The sequence below is a fragment of the Lagenorhynchus albirostris genome, chromosome 5 (genome assembly GCF_949774975.1).
Source record: "Lagenorhynchus albirostris chromosome 5, mLagAlb1.1, whole genome shotgun sequence".
NCBI lineage: Eukaryota > Metazoa > Chordata > Mammalia > Artiodactyla > Delphinidae > Lagenorhynchus > Lagenorhynchus albirostris.
Window position 1 is genome coordinate 68,049,546 of NC_083099.1, and position 19,382 is coordinate 68,068,927.

Below are 19,382 nucleotides of genomic sequence, written 5' to 3' on the forward strand. Positions count from 1 at the left end.
AAAAAGAGTGGATATATGTATAACTGATTCACTTTGCTGTACAGCAGAAACTAACACAACATTGTAAATCAACTACACTCCAATAAAAATTAATTTAAAAGACACAGATATACAACTGAGCATGATGAATTCAAGAAGCTGTAGGCATAAATAGTGGGCAATGAGGCTGAAAAGAAAGAAAGGTTACATCATGTAAAGGACCTTGGGTGTTGTGTTAAGAGTTTTAGTCTTTATCTCATTGTCTCCACATGATCTTGATGACAAACCTGGAAGAGAATGAAATTTGAGCAATTTTTATAACCTCCACTATAGGTGGGGGTAAAAGTTGAGGGAAAAATCATGTAAAAACCCATTAATCCAGGCAATGTCTGTGATGAAGTAAGGGAGAACAAAATTAAAATAATGGCCTTCCCATCTGCTAGATTCGCAGACACCTTCTAGAACCTCTTAATTAAAGAAAAAGAAACATTCTGATGTTTCATTCCTAAACAGGCAATAATTTATTTCAAAAGCAGTGCAAGGTTTAGATTACCATGCTCATGTGAGCAGCTCTGGCTGACATTCACACCCAGTTAAACTATCTAATACTTACAGTGACGCCAAGCAAACAAACGGTACTTCTGTGCCTCAGTGTCTGAGTTTCCTACATAATAGGAAAAGCCTATATATCTTTTTCATAGGGCTATAGAAATTATCAAAGACTAGATTATAATAAGTATTACACATTTAAATAAAAGTCTTTACGATTTTCTTATCTGATTTATTTTTTTTTACTTTGGTATATAATTAATATATAAAAATATAGCTTCATGTTACCATTGACCCCAAATAGAAGGGCTTCCTACATTGAGTTGTATATATGTTTACAAAACTGAAATTGAATATAAGTTGAAAGAAAAAGAGTGATTTGAAAAGGGAAAATGGCCTTCAAGTTTTTTCAGGGAAACGCGTCTGATTCCTAAAGTGAACTACCATCCAGTTTGACCGTCTTCTCTTCTTCAGGCCTAAGAGCACAAGAAACGCTTTCTAAGCCCATCATTCTAGTCTGAAGGAGAAGCACAGTGATACATCTGCAGCACTGTGTCTATGCCTACCCTAGGTATTATCATTTTTCATTGCATTATTCTCCTCAAAATTTTAAAATGATCAATTTAGTTTAAACCAACTCTACCTTAGAACAAAAACTAAGTTATAATATGAAATGCAGAAAAACTGAAGGGATTCAAAAAGTCAGTGATAGGACTGGAGCGGTAGGAAGAACATGAAAATACCCAGCCATTCATTCTAACAAAATTACAATTCACGGAGCTAAAAAATGTTCTGAATTTCTGAGGCACTCTGAGACATGAGACTCAAGGCACTCAGCTGAAGAGGCTAAACAAATCAATGGCTAAAACACTGGCCTTGTTGTGAGATGAACCTCAGATGTCAGTCCTGAATTTGTCTTCTTCTAATTGTATGAATGTGCAGAAGGCAGTCTTGATTTCCTTGTAGAAAAATGTCTACCTCAAGATTCTTATGAAGAATGAATGAGTATATTAAGGTATGTACTTAGCAGAGTGCGTTGCATAGAGGAAATGCTCAGAAAGGATTAACTACAAATCCTAATGTCTATAATAAGGGAAAATGGAGAATTACTTACAGGAAGAGACTATACACACACATATTTTTTGACAAAAATTGAAATTTTATTGTAGTCATGTTTTGATTAAAGCACATAGTACTCCAAGTTTAAGTGGGTGAATATGTATACGTAACTAGAATTTCACAATGCAGAGAATCACGAAACTTACCTGCATCCACCCAAGGTCATCAAAACTGAGCAGTTAATAAGGGTGTCTAGCACTTTCTCTTAAGACAAAATTGATTTTCTGAAGTCTTGAAAACCCACTTATGAAAATACTTTGCAGTCTTCCTTCTTCAGTATAATTTACCCAAGATCACATTTGGCCTGAGAAATGCAAAACATTTTACATATTTTAAGGGAAAGACAGGGAGAAGAGATGGGATGCTCACGGCCAAGTCTGAACAGCATGAAACACTAAAGTCATCAGAAGTGTCAGGGAGGAGGCATGCCTCATTCATCTACATCAAAGGAAGAAAGCCCACACCCTTTCTATTTTGGATAAGGAAAAGGAATTAACTCCCTCGTGTGTTCTTTTCCAATAAAAACTAGAGCCTGCATAAATATCCTCAAGACTCAAAAAAATTCACATTTGCAAAAAGGACCAAACCATTTTCAAAGGGTTTTTAAATGTTAATCTTTTAACTGGGGAAAAATGAGGGGGTAGAAATTACATCTGTCATCAAAGCATCCTCCCTTCTAAAAATGTGTAATTGTGGTGTGGCCTGCCCCATCACTGGCATAAAAGCAGCTCTAAATAAAAGTTCTTTCTAAAATCAACTGTGTATAAAAATTACCTAGGCACCCATAGAGACCTAATCCATCCTCAAATCGCGTACAGCCTTTCAGGAACATTTCAGATTAACATGAAACATTTGTTTCCCCTTTGCCAATTGCACTCAAGAGCAACCCTGGGCTCCAAACAAGAGAATCCTGCCTTGTGGCCCCCACTGGGCTTGTATTTGTGTTCAGACAAAATAATTAGCTTGTTTAAAAATGAACAAATAAACAATAACCACAAACTTGACTGGAATTTAAAAATGGGAATTGGATGTTTTCGCTATAGTAACAATTGATACGTTAAAAGCCTTTTAATGTGCTCCATGCCCATTATTTTGAAAAAAATATTACCTCGAAGGCAAAAGATATCTGTCAAAGCAACTTGAGCTGTTAGTGAGATGATTTGAGGAGCAGTGTGATTCCTCAGTAACTTAGCTCGAGTCAAACAGCTATTAAAGGGCAGAGTCAGGATTTGAATCAATTCATGAGAAGCTTAGGACTCAAATGAGCTGATTGTGTATACTGTGCCTACTGTGTGTGCAGCTAGAATTCCTGAATCATTCCTCACTATTCAGTTCCTTGATCCTGCAGTAAAATGTCCTCAATGTATTTGCAGCTAACGAGCTTCAGGATGGGAAGATTTCATAAATAAGAGGTCTCTACTAGCCCTTTGAATGTGGATGACAGAGGATTTTTTTTAAATCAACCTTTGCCACGACATAAAACACCATTTAAACAGCATTTTTCATCATCTAAAACGTAAATAACATTATTTTGTGTCTAAATTATTCAGAAAGGTGTCCTAATTTTCTCCATCTCTTGGCCAGAAGGTGTACCTTTAGTCTTAGGTCATGTTATTTACTTACAAGTCCTAAAAGCATATTTGAAAAGGAGGGAAACTCAACTGTGAAGACTCTTTAAGAGTCAAATAGCAATTGAATAAATGAATAATTATGGATGCTAAAAGTAAAGCTGTTATTCTAGCCAAAGGCCTTGCAGTTGTAAAATCGTATTAAGTGTTAAAAAAATATATATATAAAAATATGCCAACTCTATGAAATGCCTTTATTCCATTTCTTTATTTTTCCTTTAATGAGACAATATGAACTAACACGAAACACACAAGCTTTGGAGTCAAACAGACCCCATCTCCAATCTTTTCTCAACTGAACTTTTTGAGCCACAGTCTCCTCAGTCCTAGAGCAGACTTAATATCTAACTCACAGTTTTTTATTCAGGTTAAAAAAACACTATACAGATTTTGGAGAAAAAAAAATAGAATTATGTTCAACCCAAATGCTGAATTAGAGAGCATATGCAGCATTGGCTTAAAGAACTTAGATATGAATTATTCTTATGTTGCTCCTGGTGAAACTCTCTCATTTCACAGATATAACAAATGAGGCTCAGAAAAGAATCGTGGTTTTTTCAGGGTCATAGTAAATGGGGGGAGGAAAAGGAGCTAGAACCTAGTGATCCGTCTGCTGCACAGCATTGTCTAATGATGCAGCCATTTGTGACGTCTGCTGTTTTTACTGGGGGTTTTAGTATAACCAAGAGGGCCAAAATGTTGACATACTTATATCTGTAGATGCAGACATACTTAAAGCTTGCTAACCCCCTGAGATGCTACAAGTCTCTGGATATATGTGGTTAAATATATAAGCTTTTAAATGGAGAACAGAAATGTTGCCATAGCAGGAAAGTGACTGATTTCCCAATTGCCAGACAAATGCCTGCACAGATTAATTATCTAATCATGTGTAGCTCTGCACAATCTAATAGATTAAACACGTTTCTTGTAAATGAATGCCTCTTCAGAATTGTTACTCTTATTGGAGCTGACTACCTATTTTCCTGTTCATTGTTCAGTAACAATTACTTTTAACCCTTTATTTGAAACAGATTAGAAAATCCAGAGGGAGAAAATACTAACGTCTACACATAGAACTGACTTTTGAATTAATGACATATTTAGTATGTTTGTGAACATCCCCCGCCACAAACATGGATTGTAAAAATGTGGCATATTTTCACTTTGTTGAAAACATCGTCCTTACCTTGCTTAGATCTCAAATTTAAAAATCCACACTTCTATATGTTCCCAGTAAGTTTACAAAATTAATAACATGTAATGGTTTGATTTTTAAATTTTCCCTGGACAGGCAAAGAGAGATGAGAATATTCTATTGAGTATAGCAAAGCATATTAAAAAGACTTCAATAAAGTTCCTTCTCTATTACTGCAGAAGACTGCATGTTTGTGTTCCCTCCCAAGAGTCATATATTGAAACTCAATCCCCAATATTATGGTTTTTGGAGGTGGGGACTTTGGGAAGTGATTAGGTCATGAGGATGGAGCCCTCATGAATGGGATGAGTGCCCTTTGAAAAGAGACCCCAGAGAGCAACCTTGCTCCTTCTACCACGTGAGGCAAGAAGACAAACATCAAAGAACCAAATTCAGTATCTGCCAGTGCCTTGATGCTGGACCTGACAGCCTCCAGAACTGTGAGAAATAAATTTTTGTTGTTTCATAGGCCACTCAATCTATGGTATTCTGTTACAGCAGCCCAAAGGGATTAAGAAAATTACCAAAACTAGCCTTACTAAATTTACTTCCAAACTCATTATACTGTTTATTTTGACTGATGGCATCACTAACTACATCATCACCCAAGCAACAAATGCTGACATCATCTTCAACTACTCATCCACCAAATTCAAACTAAATCCGTATGACTCTAATCTTCCTAGTATATCTTGACCCCATTGTCTCCTCTTATTCTTCACCGAGTCTTCTAATTAGTGTCACTGGATAGTCTCTTCCTGGATGAGAAAAGAGGATGGACAGTGCAGAGAGGAACCCCTAGAGAAAGAATCAGACTTTTATGAAAGAACCTAAGTACCATAGCATGAGGTGTCAGCTTCCCTGGGTGTCACCTAGAGGTACTGCTGGCCCCCAGATGCCCAGCTCTTTCTTCTACCTCCCAACCAGCAGCGGCCTTCCTGGTTTCCTCAGCCTGCATAGCCTGAAGGGGATCCAGTCCTCCAGTTTGCACAGGAGAAACTTTAGAATTGATACAATCATGGTTGTGCAGAGCCCTGAGGTCATCATGCAATGAGAGTGCAGTGTGTAAAGATTTCAGTTTCATAAATGGTTAGGACTAAGGAAATCATAAATCTGAACTCTTCTGCCTAAAAGGTCAAGTGGGACCAACTGTACCTCAGTGAATGTCAGTCCAGGGGCCAGAGCCAAAGGACTCCATAAGGATCTGAACAAATCTTCTCTCCTGATACCAAGAAGTTACATTAAACCCTTTCGAATACTTAGAAACAATTTCTATTATGTTGCAAAGGAGCATGGGGAAGAAACAAAAAATCTGAAAGACTGAGCATTTTCCCAAAAAGACTGAGTTATTTAAAACAGACAAGATGGACTTCCCTGGTGGTGCAGTGGTTAAGAGTCCGCCTGCCAGTGCAAGGGACATGGGTTCGAGCCCTGGTCCGGGAAGATCCCACATGCCGTGGAGCAACTAAGCCCATGTGCCACAATTACTGAGCCTGCGCTCTGGAGCCCACGAGCCACAACTACTGAAGCTCGTGCACCTAGAGCCTGTGCTCCGCAACAAGAGAAGCCACCGCAATGAGAAGCCCATGCACCGCAATGAAGAGTAGCCCCCACTCGCCACAACTAGAGAAAGCCCACGCACAGCAACAAAAACCCAACATGGCCAAAAATAAATAAATTTATTTTTAAAAATTAAAAATAAAACAGACAAGAAAGTCCCTCTCCATAGCCCAGCCCCTGGCTCACTCTCTACTCAGTAGGATAGAAGCTTATGAGAAAGGTTATATCTGTTATGGAACATAAGCTTTAACTTATTTGCACATGTGAGTAGTAAGTAAATTTGCAACCCCTATGTGATTATCCATGCTATTGACTCTTACTTGAACTCTGCAAACTCTTACCCGTCTACCCAGACCCAGTTAAGGTCACCTCCTCTTATAATGTCGCAGCCTGACAAATGCCACCAGGCAGAACAAATTCCTTTCTATGCATATTCCACAACACTCTGCATGTACCTCTCTATAAAAGTATTTTTCAAATTCTATCACTACTCTTTCAACATCTGTATCACCTGCTTTAAGATTCTTTAGGAAAAGGTCAATGTCTTATCAATCTACACTGCTCTACAATATAAATGAAAGATCTTAGTGCGCCTCAGGAACTCAATATTTGCTGAAGAATTGATTAGTAATTCCAAATTCCTATCTATAAAATTCCATAATGCTCCTAATTCCTGTGCAGTTTTGTTAGTTTTGTTTCTGATGAGTATTCTTGGGTACAAAGTGAGTGGGAAGAAAGAAGAGAAAGACAAAAATTGTCTGGATTACTGTAAATTAAAGGGAGAGTTGACTACCCTACAGTGTCATAGATAACTAAGCAGAAGGATGCCTTATTATATTTCATTGACAAATAAATATTAGAAATAAAGGCATTGGCCCAAGTTTTTAATAAATTCTTGAAGCGATTGCCTTCTGACTCCTCAACACATGAATTACACTATTAAAGTTTTTCTTATCAAAATTACATGCTAGATTTTCAACTTGACTTTAGTCAAGGTAAGTTTAACAGAGACCAAATAAAAAACTCCATCTGGAACACATGGAAACAATCTTCATTTCAATAGATCTAAAGTCTCAGTTGTTGATAAACATAAAAGTTAAAGTCTTTTTTAAAGGAGCTCTTTCTTAGGTCCTTAAAATGAATACCCCCTTTAAACATTTTTGGAATCATTAAAACGTTGTTTCCTCAGAATATTAATATACCTAATATTGCATCTGTATAATCATGCTGTGGGGTAAAATCCCTTGGCAATACTGAGTGACATAACTGTATTGGACTACATTAGAAGCTTCTGAGATGTCTTGGGTGGAAGGGAGAGAAGGCAGATTATTCATTAAGCCCAAAACTTCCATGTTTCTTTGTTGATCTGAAAACTAAATCTGTGCTTCTTTCTACACTGCTGATGGTAAAGAAAACATGTGGGTCCCTCTTGTGGCTGGACTGTCAGCAAAATGAGTCAGACTTGGGGACAGAAGGATAAGAATTGTGTCTAATATCATACCCTTCTCTTGGCTTATACTTGATAACTGCAATATTGGGGTGAACATTAACACAACCTATGAGACCAGATCAGAAGAAGGGTAAAGGGAAATTGTTTTTTCTCCCCTGACTAACAGCTATCGACTTGTGAGAATGTCAAGGACTGATCTAAAGGAAGATCCTTGTGCTTGGATCTCTTCTCACTTTCAAAAAAAAAGAAACTAATTTTTTTTTAATTAATGAGATTCATTTTTATTAAAATGAAAAATTTTGCATAGCATTTTTACATATATGACTGCCAAGGAAACAGTCCCTGTAATACTTGGGGATATTCAGGAGTGAACTTCCTTTCACCCATGGAACGTGCAATATTTGACTCACCTCTAACCACCCTCCAGCTCCCCTGCACATACACCATCCTGAGCACCCAGAGTGTATGAGAGCCAGAGGGAATAAGAACTAGATCTAGTTCTGTTAGAAGTCTTCCCTGCAGCCCCTGGTGTCCTCAGGCAGATGCTGGGGGTTCCACAATCACACCGCACGCTCTAGTCCTTTATCTCTTAGGACCCCTGCCCTCACCATCCACAGACAATGACCAGGGAAATTTCCAACGGAGTGAATCAGGGGTTGAAGTTAATTAAAAATCCCAAAGTAGTCATATGAAAGAAACACAATGCAGGATGGGCCCCCATGTCCTGAGGCCAGATTATTAAGAACTGCTTAATCTCCCCCTCCCTGTGATCTTCTCCCCCTGCCCTCCTAACCAGAGGCAGGACTGGGTGGATGCTCTCTACTGACTCTAGAGGGTAGTCACAAATGCTTACCATATACCCCATCCTCTACCTCCCCTCTTTTTGTATCTTGTCAGTGTGTGGATGTACCTTTTATAGGAATAAGCCAGGGAGGCCTTTGAGACATTTGAAGGGAAACATGTCAGAAACTGGGAGACAAGTGTTTGGTTGTCATGCTGGGGCTTTCCAGCCCCATGGAGTCATAACAATCTGGGCAGGGCAAGATGGGTGTCCAATTTGTGAGGTCTGTTAAAAAAGACTTGGAAACCACAAGGCTACCACCCTAGTGCAATTTGGGTTTTCGATCCCATATTTAGCTCTAGTATTGCTTGCTTCCACATCATATTTCAGTCACAGAGTGAAGAAATGATGAATGGAGGCCTTTGTGGGGAAAGCTTTCTGGGCCTGGCACAGTCTCAGTGGTTGATGAGGTAAAGGACTTGTGGTCTGGTGTCTGTACCATAAAGTGAAAGGAATGTGAAGTCAGTGAGTCTCTCTGTAGGGAGATCATCGAAGACCTGGTGGGTAAGTCTTCACAACTGCTCCCTCCTTTCTGCTCCAACATCATCTTTTCATTTCTCATTATGCATCAGGTCACACATGTTTCTTACCTAAATAAACATGGCTATGTCCTCAAATAATTGGTTATTTCTTTAGAGGACAGTATTTGTTTCCTTTTCATTTCCTTTTCTTTCTGGGGTCTTCCAGATCATAGGCGCTAAATATGTTGAGTTAAATGCTTACTGAAAACAAAATGTTAATCTGGCAAACAGGCAAACATTTGAAAGATCTCATTTTGCAGTTCTCACTGTGCAGATGAGAGATGTGAAAAATCTTTACCAACTATTACCTTAGAAAATGGACTGTATACCTAGTAGAATTCCTCATTGAGCACTTAGACATCTCCAAGGCTTTATACAGGATACTCCTCTTATTTGGATCCTGTTTCCTCTGTGTGAGGGCCTCTCACTCATTTGAAAGGCATAACTTCAATGTCAACTTCCCAGAGAAGTTTTGCTTGACTCACCCAGAGTTATACATCACTGCTGAGTACTTTCATAGTCCTTTTCACACACTATTTTTAATACTGAGTTATGTGTCTGTGTACCCCCTCCCAGAACTATAAACCTCTAAGACAGGTTCTGTCTTAGACATTCTGTTACGTTTACTATATGATGTTTGTTCTCTAAATGAATTAAATACTGAAGCTAATTTCTTATTGTACAAATGAAGAGGAATGACAACCACAAATAAATCAAAAAGCAGGTAATCCTAAAATTATGTGTTGATTTTCATATTAAGTCTATTTGAAGAGGCAAATTTACCTTCTATGTAATGTTTGCCAAGGGATAATATCAAGCTTAAGTTTGCTGAATGCCTTGTGGTCTGAGCTAAAGCATCCGGATTAATGCAAGTGGTTCTAAGAGTCACATTTGCCATGTGGAAGAACAAGTGGACACATTTGTTACCTTGATTTAATGGTAACTTAATTTAATGAATATAAACTCTCAATCTCATGCTTCTCCCTAATTCACAGTGAATGAAATAATATTATAGGCTATCCAAGGCTGTTTCCCAGTTCAAGAAAAGAAGCAAGAGTGCTATTACAACAAGTGTGCAGCACCACTGACAACTTAGAAAGAGATGCACCTTGATGTCTGTAAATGGATATTTGGCACTATTATATATATATTTACGTTAGATAATTTTCTTAATGCCGATATATAAAAGTTTAAAGAAATATGGCAGAAGCCAGACCTCCAACAAATAGACAACTTGTATGACTGTGAAAAGAATGAAGTTTTTTAGAATATGTAGACTGGCAGAGGAAAAAGGCATCTGACGTTACTAGAGGAAAAGGATGCTGGAAACTCAGTATCTGTTTCTTGTGTCTTGACATTCTCTATGAAGTGGGGAAGGTGGGATACAAAGAGACACACTGTAGAAAAGGAAGAGAGAAGCTGACCTGCGCTTTATGTGTCATCAAGGATGTGAAGCCACATTTCCCAGTAGGTCGTTGCCAGACTCTATTTCTATCAAAGAGGAAATGTGTCAGCTGAAATAATACACAAGGGCCATGTAGGTAGATATTCGGGGCAACTTGCTACTAAAACAAGTTGGCACCAACTTGTTGGCACCCTTGGCACCAACACTGTCAATCTTTGACTTGCTAAAAAGAAAAACCCTCTGAGGAGAGAGTTGGCTCAGCAAAATAGCTGGTGCTTAAGAAAGACATAAAAATCTAGAAAATATTCCCATTAAGAGCTGCATCTCACTTACATAGCTATTTTTAAAAATAAGAGGAAGGGCAAAGGACTTAGGGCATTTTTCCAAAGACAGGATGCTGTTCCAGTTGTCTGACATTACAGAGCTTAAACTTGATTTATTAAAAAGATTATTCTTTCTGGAAGCCAGGACCTGAAATCTTTTTCGTCTTTCTGGTATGTGCTGTTTTATTTTGGAAGCTGATTTATTTGAAGCAATAAATTGTTCTATTTTATCTAAGGTAATTAAGCACAAATAATTAGATTTTTAAAAAGGGCAATGAGGAACAAAGTGGCAAGGGAAAGTCACTTCCTCTCTCCCTATCCTACTTTCTTTCTTATATTTGCTTCTGTTCATGGAATCAATCCATCAGTTCCCCAGGCTCCAAATCTCTGGGTCAATTCTGCTGATCTCCCTCTTTTACCTTTCCCTTCCTATTGACAAAAACAATATAAATGCTTATTAATTTCACTTTCTTAATGTCTCATACATGTGCCCTCTCTTCTCCTTTCCCAACACACCACCCTAAATTCCGTCCGTTATCAAAGCTTGCCTTAGTAATGTGGGAGATAAAGTTATTCCTAGAATGAAGGATTACAGATTTGGGGACTACAAATGATTCTGGACATCAACTCACAGAAAAAATACTGAGCAACACCAGCAGAAAACTGCTCAACGACACTAAAACCCCAGCTGTGAGCACACAGTGACAGTAAGTGGTAGACCTCAAAGACATGGCTGTGTGACATTAGTCTGCATGTTCCACAAACAGGGGTTGAGTCTTGCAAAGCTTGACAAGATGGAAAGCTATGGAAGAGAGTGACGGCAATCCTTACTGCATTACAAATGCCCACAGGACCCTATATAAGTGAATAGTTAAAGAAGCTGCCCATGGGCTTGGTTTGGACAGAAAGGTAAACAGAGGAGGAACGGACATCAAGGTAAGTTCTGAAATACTAGATAGCTAGGAAGGGAAACATCAAGTAGAGAAATTTGAGAAGTTTAAAGGAAAACTCTCAAAGCAATGTCCTCATGATGGCTGAATTCACAGAGGCTGGTAGTTGACAAAAGCAAGGACAGTGATGAAACCACAAACCAGAAGCTGAAGCCATTCAGAAAGGTATCCAGGAGGGCAGGAGGGGGATCGGCAGACAGCACTGGTGAGAATGTGGGGATCAAAATAAGTGATTGTACAAAGACTGTTTGTTTCCTTTTGTTTGGGTTTGGTTTAATATCATTGTCACCAGGATTAGCAGTAGATACATTAGAAATAATTGAAAAATTGGTGGCTTTTTTATAAGTTTTGCAAAACTCACCATATGAATCTTTAATGAAAATTCCATGAAAATGGAAGATTAAATGCTGTAAGTTTATACTGTTCACTGAAAGATTCTACTGAAGTTATTTAGGTGTCCTTTCACAAGATGAAAAATTCACAACCTTTCCGTTATCACCTCTGCTTCCAAGAAGAAAAATGGTGCCGTGTAGCATAAACCAAAGTAATTCAGAATAATTCTGAGACTTTCACAAACATTTGTACAGAGCAATGGCTTACAGTCTGATATACTGTTTAACCAAAATTGAGAGTGTGCTGATCTGGCAAATGGATCTCTATTCTATTCCCTGCACCTCTGGGGCTACATACATTGCAAAACCCACTAAACGGCAATCTAATACTGATACTATTCCTTCCACCCAGAAAAGCAAACTCTTGGACCACATCCTCCCATCTACATCCACAACTGTTTTGAGTTACAAGCAGGAAATCCCAAGCCTCGAGCTACGTTTCTTATTTTGCTTTCTTCAACACTGCAGTCCTAGCCTTGGGATTCTTGCAGAAGGCATTACTTTGGGAAGTTATTTTCCATTTCTCTTGTATATCCGGTATCCTTCAATTCTATGACCCTGGTTGCTGCTAGCAACGAGAGCCATTCTAGATACATCTGTCCTAATATATGAAACAGTGAACGAAATTTAGCAGCCAAGTCAAACAGCCTACTGATTCACGTTTTCCCTGCAATTTCCACAGAACCTAGGCACAGCGCCATAAGAATTGGGACAATGGTGGCCTTGGAAAGGCTGACGCAAGGTCAACAGCCCTGATGTAACAGTTTGGTTGTGCTTGAGCACATATACCAACAACAGTAGAGTACTAGGTTCCTTTGACATTCTGCCCAGTCCAAAATAGAAACTGATAAAGCTGGGATAAGAAGCCACATGTACGTAGTATTTTGCAATATACAAAATACTTATACAGCCAATACAAAGAAATGTCTCCCCAATAATCTTACAAAAGTAAGGAGACCAAGTATAAGTATGCTCCTTTTCTTCACCGTAAGAGAAATCTCATATTAAAGATGTAAAAATATTTGTCCAAAGTCATGCAACTAGAAAGGGAATGACCAGGACAATATCCAGATTTCCTGACTGGTCATCCACAATTGTTTGGTTATAGCAAGATAATTCTGCCATAGCCAGGCCAAACCTAATCAATACCACAAGTCTGAAAACTTACTAAAACAATAGAATCAGTATTTCCCAAAGTGTGATCCATTCGATTTAACAGAAAAGCTAACATATGTTTCATGCTAATGACTTGTTAGGCATATCTAAGCACTTTATATGAATTAGCTCATTTAATTGTCATAATACTTCTGGGAGTTGCTCATCTGACAGACAGGAAAACTGAGACTTATTATCATGCTCATTTTCCAGACGACGAAAGTGAGTCCTAGAGACATTAAATAACTTGCCCAAAGTTACAAAGCTATACACACACAGGAGCTTGAAGTTGATTTGTACCTTAAGTCCAAAATCTATAAAATATAAAGAAATACTCCTGAGAAAGACACAGTGTTCAACATTTTGCTTATAATTCCCAATAGAAAAGAACAACAAATTCCATCCAACGCTTTAAGAACAGGGATTTAAGTGGAAATTTCTCTTGGCCACATAGTGAATAAGAACAAGAGAGGGCTAAGTCCATGAAGATATATCAGCTTAGGGGAAAACTCAAAAACGAGTTGCTATTCTAACTTATTACAACTCAAGGGAAAGACATGTACATATATCATGAAAGGCAAAATCGAAACCAAAACAACAAAACCACATTTAATTGTAAACCATCTCTTTCAATGTACTATTTTAGATTCTGAAAATCATGTAGTCTTCAGCTGATCAAAGAATGGAATCCACACTGTACATCAGTGTTTACACTGAGCACAAGTAGAATATTTACAAACTAAATCCAGACATAAACCAAGAACTCGACAAATATAATTGAGGAGCATACAACTGTTATTTCTTTTATGTGAAATGGACAGTTGGGACTATTACCCAGATGGCTCAAGGAAGACGAGTGGGATGTAGATTCCATCTCAGATGGAAAAAGCTTTGGGGTAATCCCACATTCAGCTGTGCCACTGTGCTAGCTGTTGGCTGGAAACAGTATTCTCATACCCAGCCCCTCCTATGCTGTCATAGATCAATGAGCACAGACACCCAACAGGGCCAAAAGCGCCCATATATTAAAGAGAGGGCCAAATGACTGAATTAGAATCTCTTTAGCTCAGAAATACCACATATCAGAAAAGATAAAGATACAAAAGAGCAGCATCATGAGGGCCTTGAAATGGAAAGTTATTAGAATATATAGTTTTGTGGCTACAAAGAACTCTCCAAATCTTAACAGAGAACAGCTGTGACATGTCGGCAAGAACGTTGGCCTTGGTCCACAAAAAGCTCCCCTGAGTCACAGTGGACATTCTCTCAGCGTCTGACTGGACAGATCATGAAACTTCAGCTTTCCTTCTCACAGGGCTCTCCTGAGGAACTGAGGACGTGTGTATGAATGTCCTTCACAGATTTCCAAGCATGATGCAAACACAAGCAGTGATTATCTTCATTTCCATTGTAATCGTCACCACTCAAAAACAAAGAGAACCCAGTTCAGGAAGCTGAGTGCTGGGATATATTAGGCATGTCCTGACTCTGTCACTGATACACTGCATGACTTGAAGGAAGGAATTGCTCTGATTTTTCCAACACTGATTCTTTCCATGCATTTGAATATCGGAAATAATGATACTGGTTTCTCATGCACAGTTCGATAATGCAGTCAATGAGAGACTGACTCATAAACAAGCTACTAATAAGAAACAAACGTTTTTAAACCCTAAGAAGGCATAGCACTGACATAACTTCAGCCCTATGGTCATGCCAGTTGTGATTTGAAAAGTAATGAGACCCCCCACTTACTACACTATGGGGCCAACTCTGACCTCCCTCACATGTTCACATTCCTTAGCTTCTTTCTAACCTCCTGCATCACATCTAGAAAGTCTTACTTGAAGGCCCAATTTTGACTGCTCCTAGATTCCCAACAAATTGCTAGATCATCTTTGGGAGCTGATGTTATCACAGGAATTCAAAACAAGAAGCTGCAAATATTCTAACCATTGGCCTTATTAAACAATTCCTGCGCCAAGTGTTGTTTCAAGCAACAGCTTCCACTCCCTACTCCCCAACCCCCAGGGACAAAAGCATGCATGGGTCTGGAATGTATGAAAGGAAGTCAGAGATCTTAAAAATGTCAAGGACAAAAGAAACCTCTACATATGCTCTCTTACATCTTCACGGCCCATTTTGATTTATGTAAGCTCAAAAGCATTCTGAAAAATACTTTTAGGTCATATTATTAAACCTTATGGCCAGCATGGATGTTGTTATTGTGCAAGTAAAAATGAGCAGCTTACCAATCCAAAAATGGGAGGAAGACCTAAACAGACATTTCTCCAAAGAAGACATACATATGGCCAACAAATACATGAAAAGATGCTCAACATCACTAATCATTAGAGAAATGCAAATAAAAACCACAATGAGGTATCACCTCTCACCAGTCAGAATGGCCATCATCAAAAAATCTACAAATGATAAATGCTGGAGAGGGTGTGGTGACAAGGAAACCCTCCTGCACTGTTGGTGGGAATGTAAATTGATACATTATGAGATGCCTTATACATTATGAGAATGTAAATTCTCCATTATGGAGAACAGTATGGAGGTTACTTAAAAAACTAAAAATAGAACTACTATATGACACAGCAATCCCACTACTGGGCATATACCCTGAGAAAACCATAATTCAAAAAGATACATGTACCACAATGTTCACTGCAGCTCTATTTACAATAGCCAGGACACTGAACCAACCTAAATGTCTATCAACAGATGAATGGGTAAAGAAGATGTGGCACATATATACAATGGAATATTACTCAGCCATAAAAAGGAACAAAATTGAGTTATTTGTACTGTGGTGGATGGACCTAGAATCTGTCATACAGAGTGAAATAAGTCAGAAAAACAAATACCATATGCTAAAGCATATATATGGAATCTAAAAAAACACGGTACTGATGCAACTAGTGGAGAGGGTGTGGAGAAAAGGGAACACTCTTGCACAGCTTTTGGGAATGTGAATTGGTACAGCCACTATGGAGAACAGTATGGAGGTTCCTTCAAAAACTACAAATGGAACTACCATAGCAATCCCACTACTGGGCATATACCCTGAGAAAACCATAATTCAAAAAGAGTCATGTACCAAAATGTTCATTGCAGCTCTATTTACAATAGCCCGGGGATGGAAACAACCTGAGTGTCCATCATCGGATGAATGGATAAAGAAGATGTGGCACATATATACAATGGAATATTACCCAGCCATAAAAAGAAACAAAATTGAGCTATTTGTAATGAGGTGGATAGACCTAGAGTCTGTCATACAGAGTGAAGTAAGTCAGAAAGTGAAAGACAAATACCGCATACTAACATATATATATGGAATTTAAGAAAAAAAATATCATGAAGAACCTAGGGGTAAGACAGGAATAAAGACACAGACCTACCAGAGAATGGACTTGAGGATACGGGGAGAGGGAAGGGTAAGCTGTGACAAAGTGAGAGAGTGGCATGGACATATATACACTACCAAACGTAAGGTAGATAGCTAGTGGGAAGCAGCCGCATAGCACAGGGAGATCAGCTCGGTGCTTTGTGACCGCCTGGAGGAGTGGGATAGGGAGGGTGAGAGGGAGGGAGACGCAAGAGGGAAGAGATACGGGAACATATGTATATGTATAACTGATTCACTTTGTTATAAAGCAGAAACTAACACACCATTGTAAAGCAATTATACTCCAATAAAGATGTAAAAAAATAAAAATAAAATAAAATACTTACAAAAAAGAAAAGAAACTAGTGGCATGGCAGGAATAAAGACACAGACGTAGAGAATAGCCTTAAGGACACGGGGGGCCGGCGGGGGGGAAGTGGGACGAAGTGAGAGAGTAGCACTGACATATATACACTACCAAATGCAAAATGGATGGCTAGTGGGAAGCAGCCACATAGCACAGGGAGATCAGCTCGGTGCTTTGTGACCACCTAGAGGGGTGGGATAGGGAGGGTGGGAGGGAGACTTAAGAGGGAGCGGATATATGTATATGTATAGCTGATTCACTCTGTTGTACAGCAGCAACTAACACATCATTGTAAAGCATTTATACTCCAATAAAGATATAAAAAAATAAAATAAAATTATCTATGAAAAAAAATAAGCAGCTTAGTGTGGTAAAAAATGTAAGAGAAATTTTTATTACTATAGAAATAGTAATTTTTTTAACATCTTTATTGGAGTATAATTGCTTTACAATGGTATGTTAGTTTCTGCTGTATAACAAAGTGAATCAGCTACACATAAACAAGTAATAGTAATTTTATGACATAAAACAATTTAACAAATTATACATATTCTTATATGAATAAGAAATTACTTGCTTTTTCATTACATTTGTATGAACTTGAACATTTTTTAAATTCCTTCCTGGGTCCTTATAGTAAACTTGTTGCATAAATAGAGTAAATATTTGTAGCATATCCCCCATTTCAGAGAAAGGGAAATCGTTTCAAAGAAATTAAAGACTTTTTCAGGGATCTGTGGAATCAGTCTATTGTTTTGTAATCAGACTGTATACCATTTAGGATTTAAACAACACTAGGGTAGAGTTAATCTCATGCTACAAAACTAAAAATTAAGAAGGTGAGGTCTGAAAATTAGAATTGTCACAATTCTTCTTAAGTTATATAAGCAAGATGTCAGACAGAATAATAGATGATAGGCAGCCCATTAGAAAAATAATACTGATAATAATATAACATCAGCAACAATTATTATTTACTGAGTGCTTATACTATGAGCCAGGTGCTGTTCTAGCTGCCTGACAGGTATTTGCTCATGAAATCCTCACAACACCCCTATGGACTTAACCCTGTTTTAGAGACAGAGGCTTTAAGTAACTTGTGGAAGGTCATAAAACACCATCTCATTTACTTTCTAGAACAGTATTTCTTAAAATATATCCATCGTCCATGGCTTATTACAAGGACCGCCAACAGTTTCAGACTTAAAAGTGATTTCGTTAAGGTATACTGCACTAATTGAAAATGTAGGTTCAATTAAACTACATTTAATTGAAAATGCAGATTTCAATTTTCATAGAAATCCCATGATGGTCTTAATAATCATGACATTTTTAAGGTCATACAAGTTCTTTGCTGCACTACTCTGGGTGTTTTCTGTCAGCTACCATTCAGTTATCAAGGTGCATTTAATCTTTCTTACTTTATAACATTTACAGGTTGTTTATTATTATTAAATTTTCAATTGTATTATCATTGCTATGTTTTGATATAGTACCATTTTACAAAAATAAAAAAATGAAAAAGATACATGGTTCCTTAGTGATTCACCAAAGGCTGATAGTAGAGATAAAAACAGTAACAAACACCAGAACTAAAAATAATATAACTGATTAAAAAAAGACATTTTGCAAAGTTACACTCCTTATAGCAAAAATAATTACACTGAATACTACTGCCTAGAAGCTTATAAAAAAGAGTCTAAAATTAATAACATATTATGACTAGAAAGAAAGAAGAATGAGCTTCTGGAAAAATTCCATCTTTAAATGACTGCAAAATGTCACATAATACAATACACACAATGAGGAAGGACAATTACTATCATATGTTTTGATATAACTATATTTTACTGTATAGTTGGATAATCCACTAGAGAAGAATCACATCTGGTCAACTGGTACACATGTAAGGGAAAAGTCAGGAATAACTTGTTCATTTATCACTAAAAGCCCATGCATCATGAAAAAGACTTCAATGTTCCAGTTCAACTCATAATATTATGTGAATCAGAACATGTGTGTGTTGGAACAAGATATGTTGAAATCCAAATGGATGATAGAGCACTGATTTTTTTATGCAGCAAACAAAAAGTACATTTCAAATAAGAGGTCTTGCCTGAATGTCGATACTTAAAAACTGCTTTATTTGGGCTTCCCTGGTGGCGCAGTGGTTGAGAGTCCGCCTGCTGATGCTAAGGGATGCGGGTTCGTGCCCCGGTCCGGGAAGACCCCACATGCCACGGAGCAGCTGGGCCCGTGAGCCATGGCCGCTGAGCCTGTGCGTCCGGAGCCTGTGCTCTGCAACGGAAGAGGCCACAACTGTGAGAGGCCCGCATACCGCAAAAAAACCTGCTTTATTCATAGAGAACAGTTGGTATTGACATTTTATATCCTGATCTTGACATTGTCATTGTCCTTGTCCTTGTCATTACAGGAAATAATGAAAATGTTGAATAAAATTGAATCTTAACTATTAGCTTACAAATTTTCAGAAGGGAGTCTGCAGAACTGTGTAGTAAATACAACACTTTTTCTAACACTGAATTTA

General features: G+C 38.0%; 1 protein-coding gene across 2 annotated transcripts in view; it reads right to left on the minus strand.

Moving 5' to 3' along the window:
* The window catches only part of P3H2 (prolyl 3-hydroxylase 2), a 158,720-nt gene that overhangs the window by 125,159 nt on the left and 14,179 nt on the right, over positions 1-19,382 (minus strand). Inside the window, exon 2 of one of the 2 annotated variants that reach the window (XM_060150270.1) lies at positions 10,270-10,336. The exons of the other annotated variant lie outside the window; for it this stretch is intronic. Coding sequence (XP_060006253.1) covers positions 10,270-10,336 — 67 coding nt within the window. The remainder of the gene's footprint in view (positions 1-10,269; positions 10,337-19,382) is intronic. 2 annotated transcript variants of the gene reach the window in all.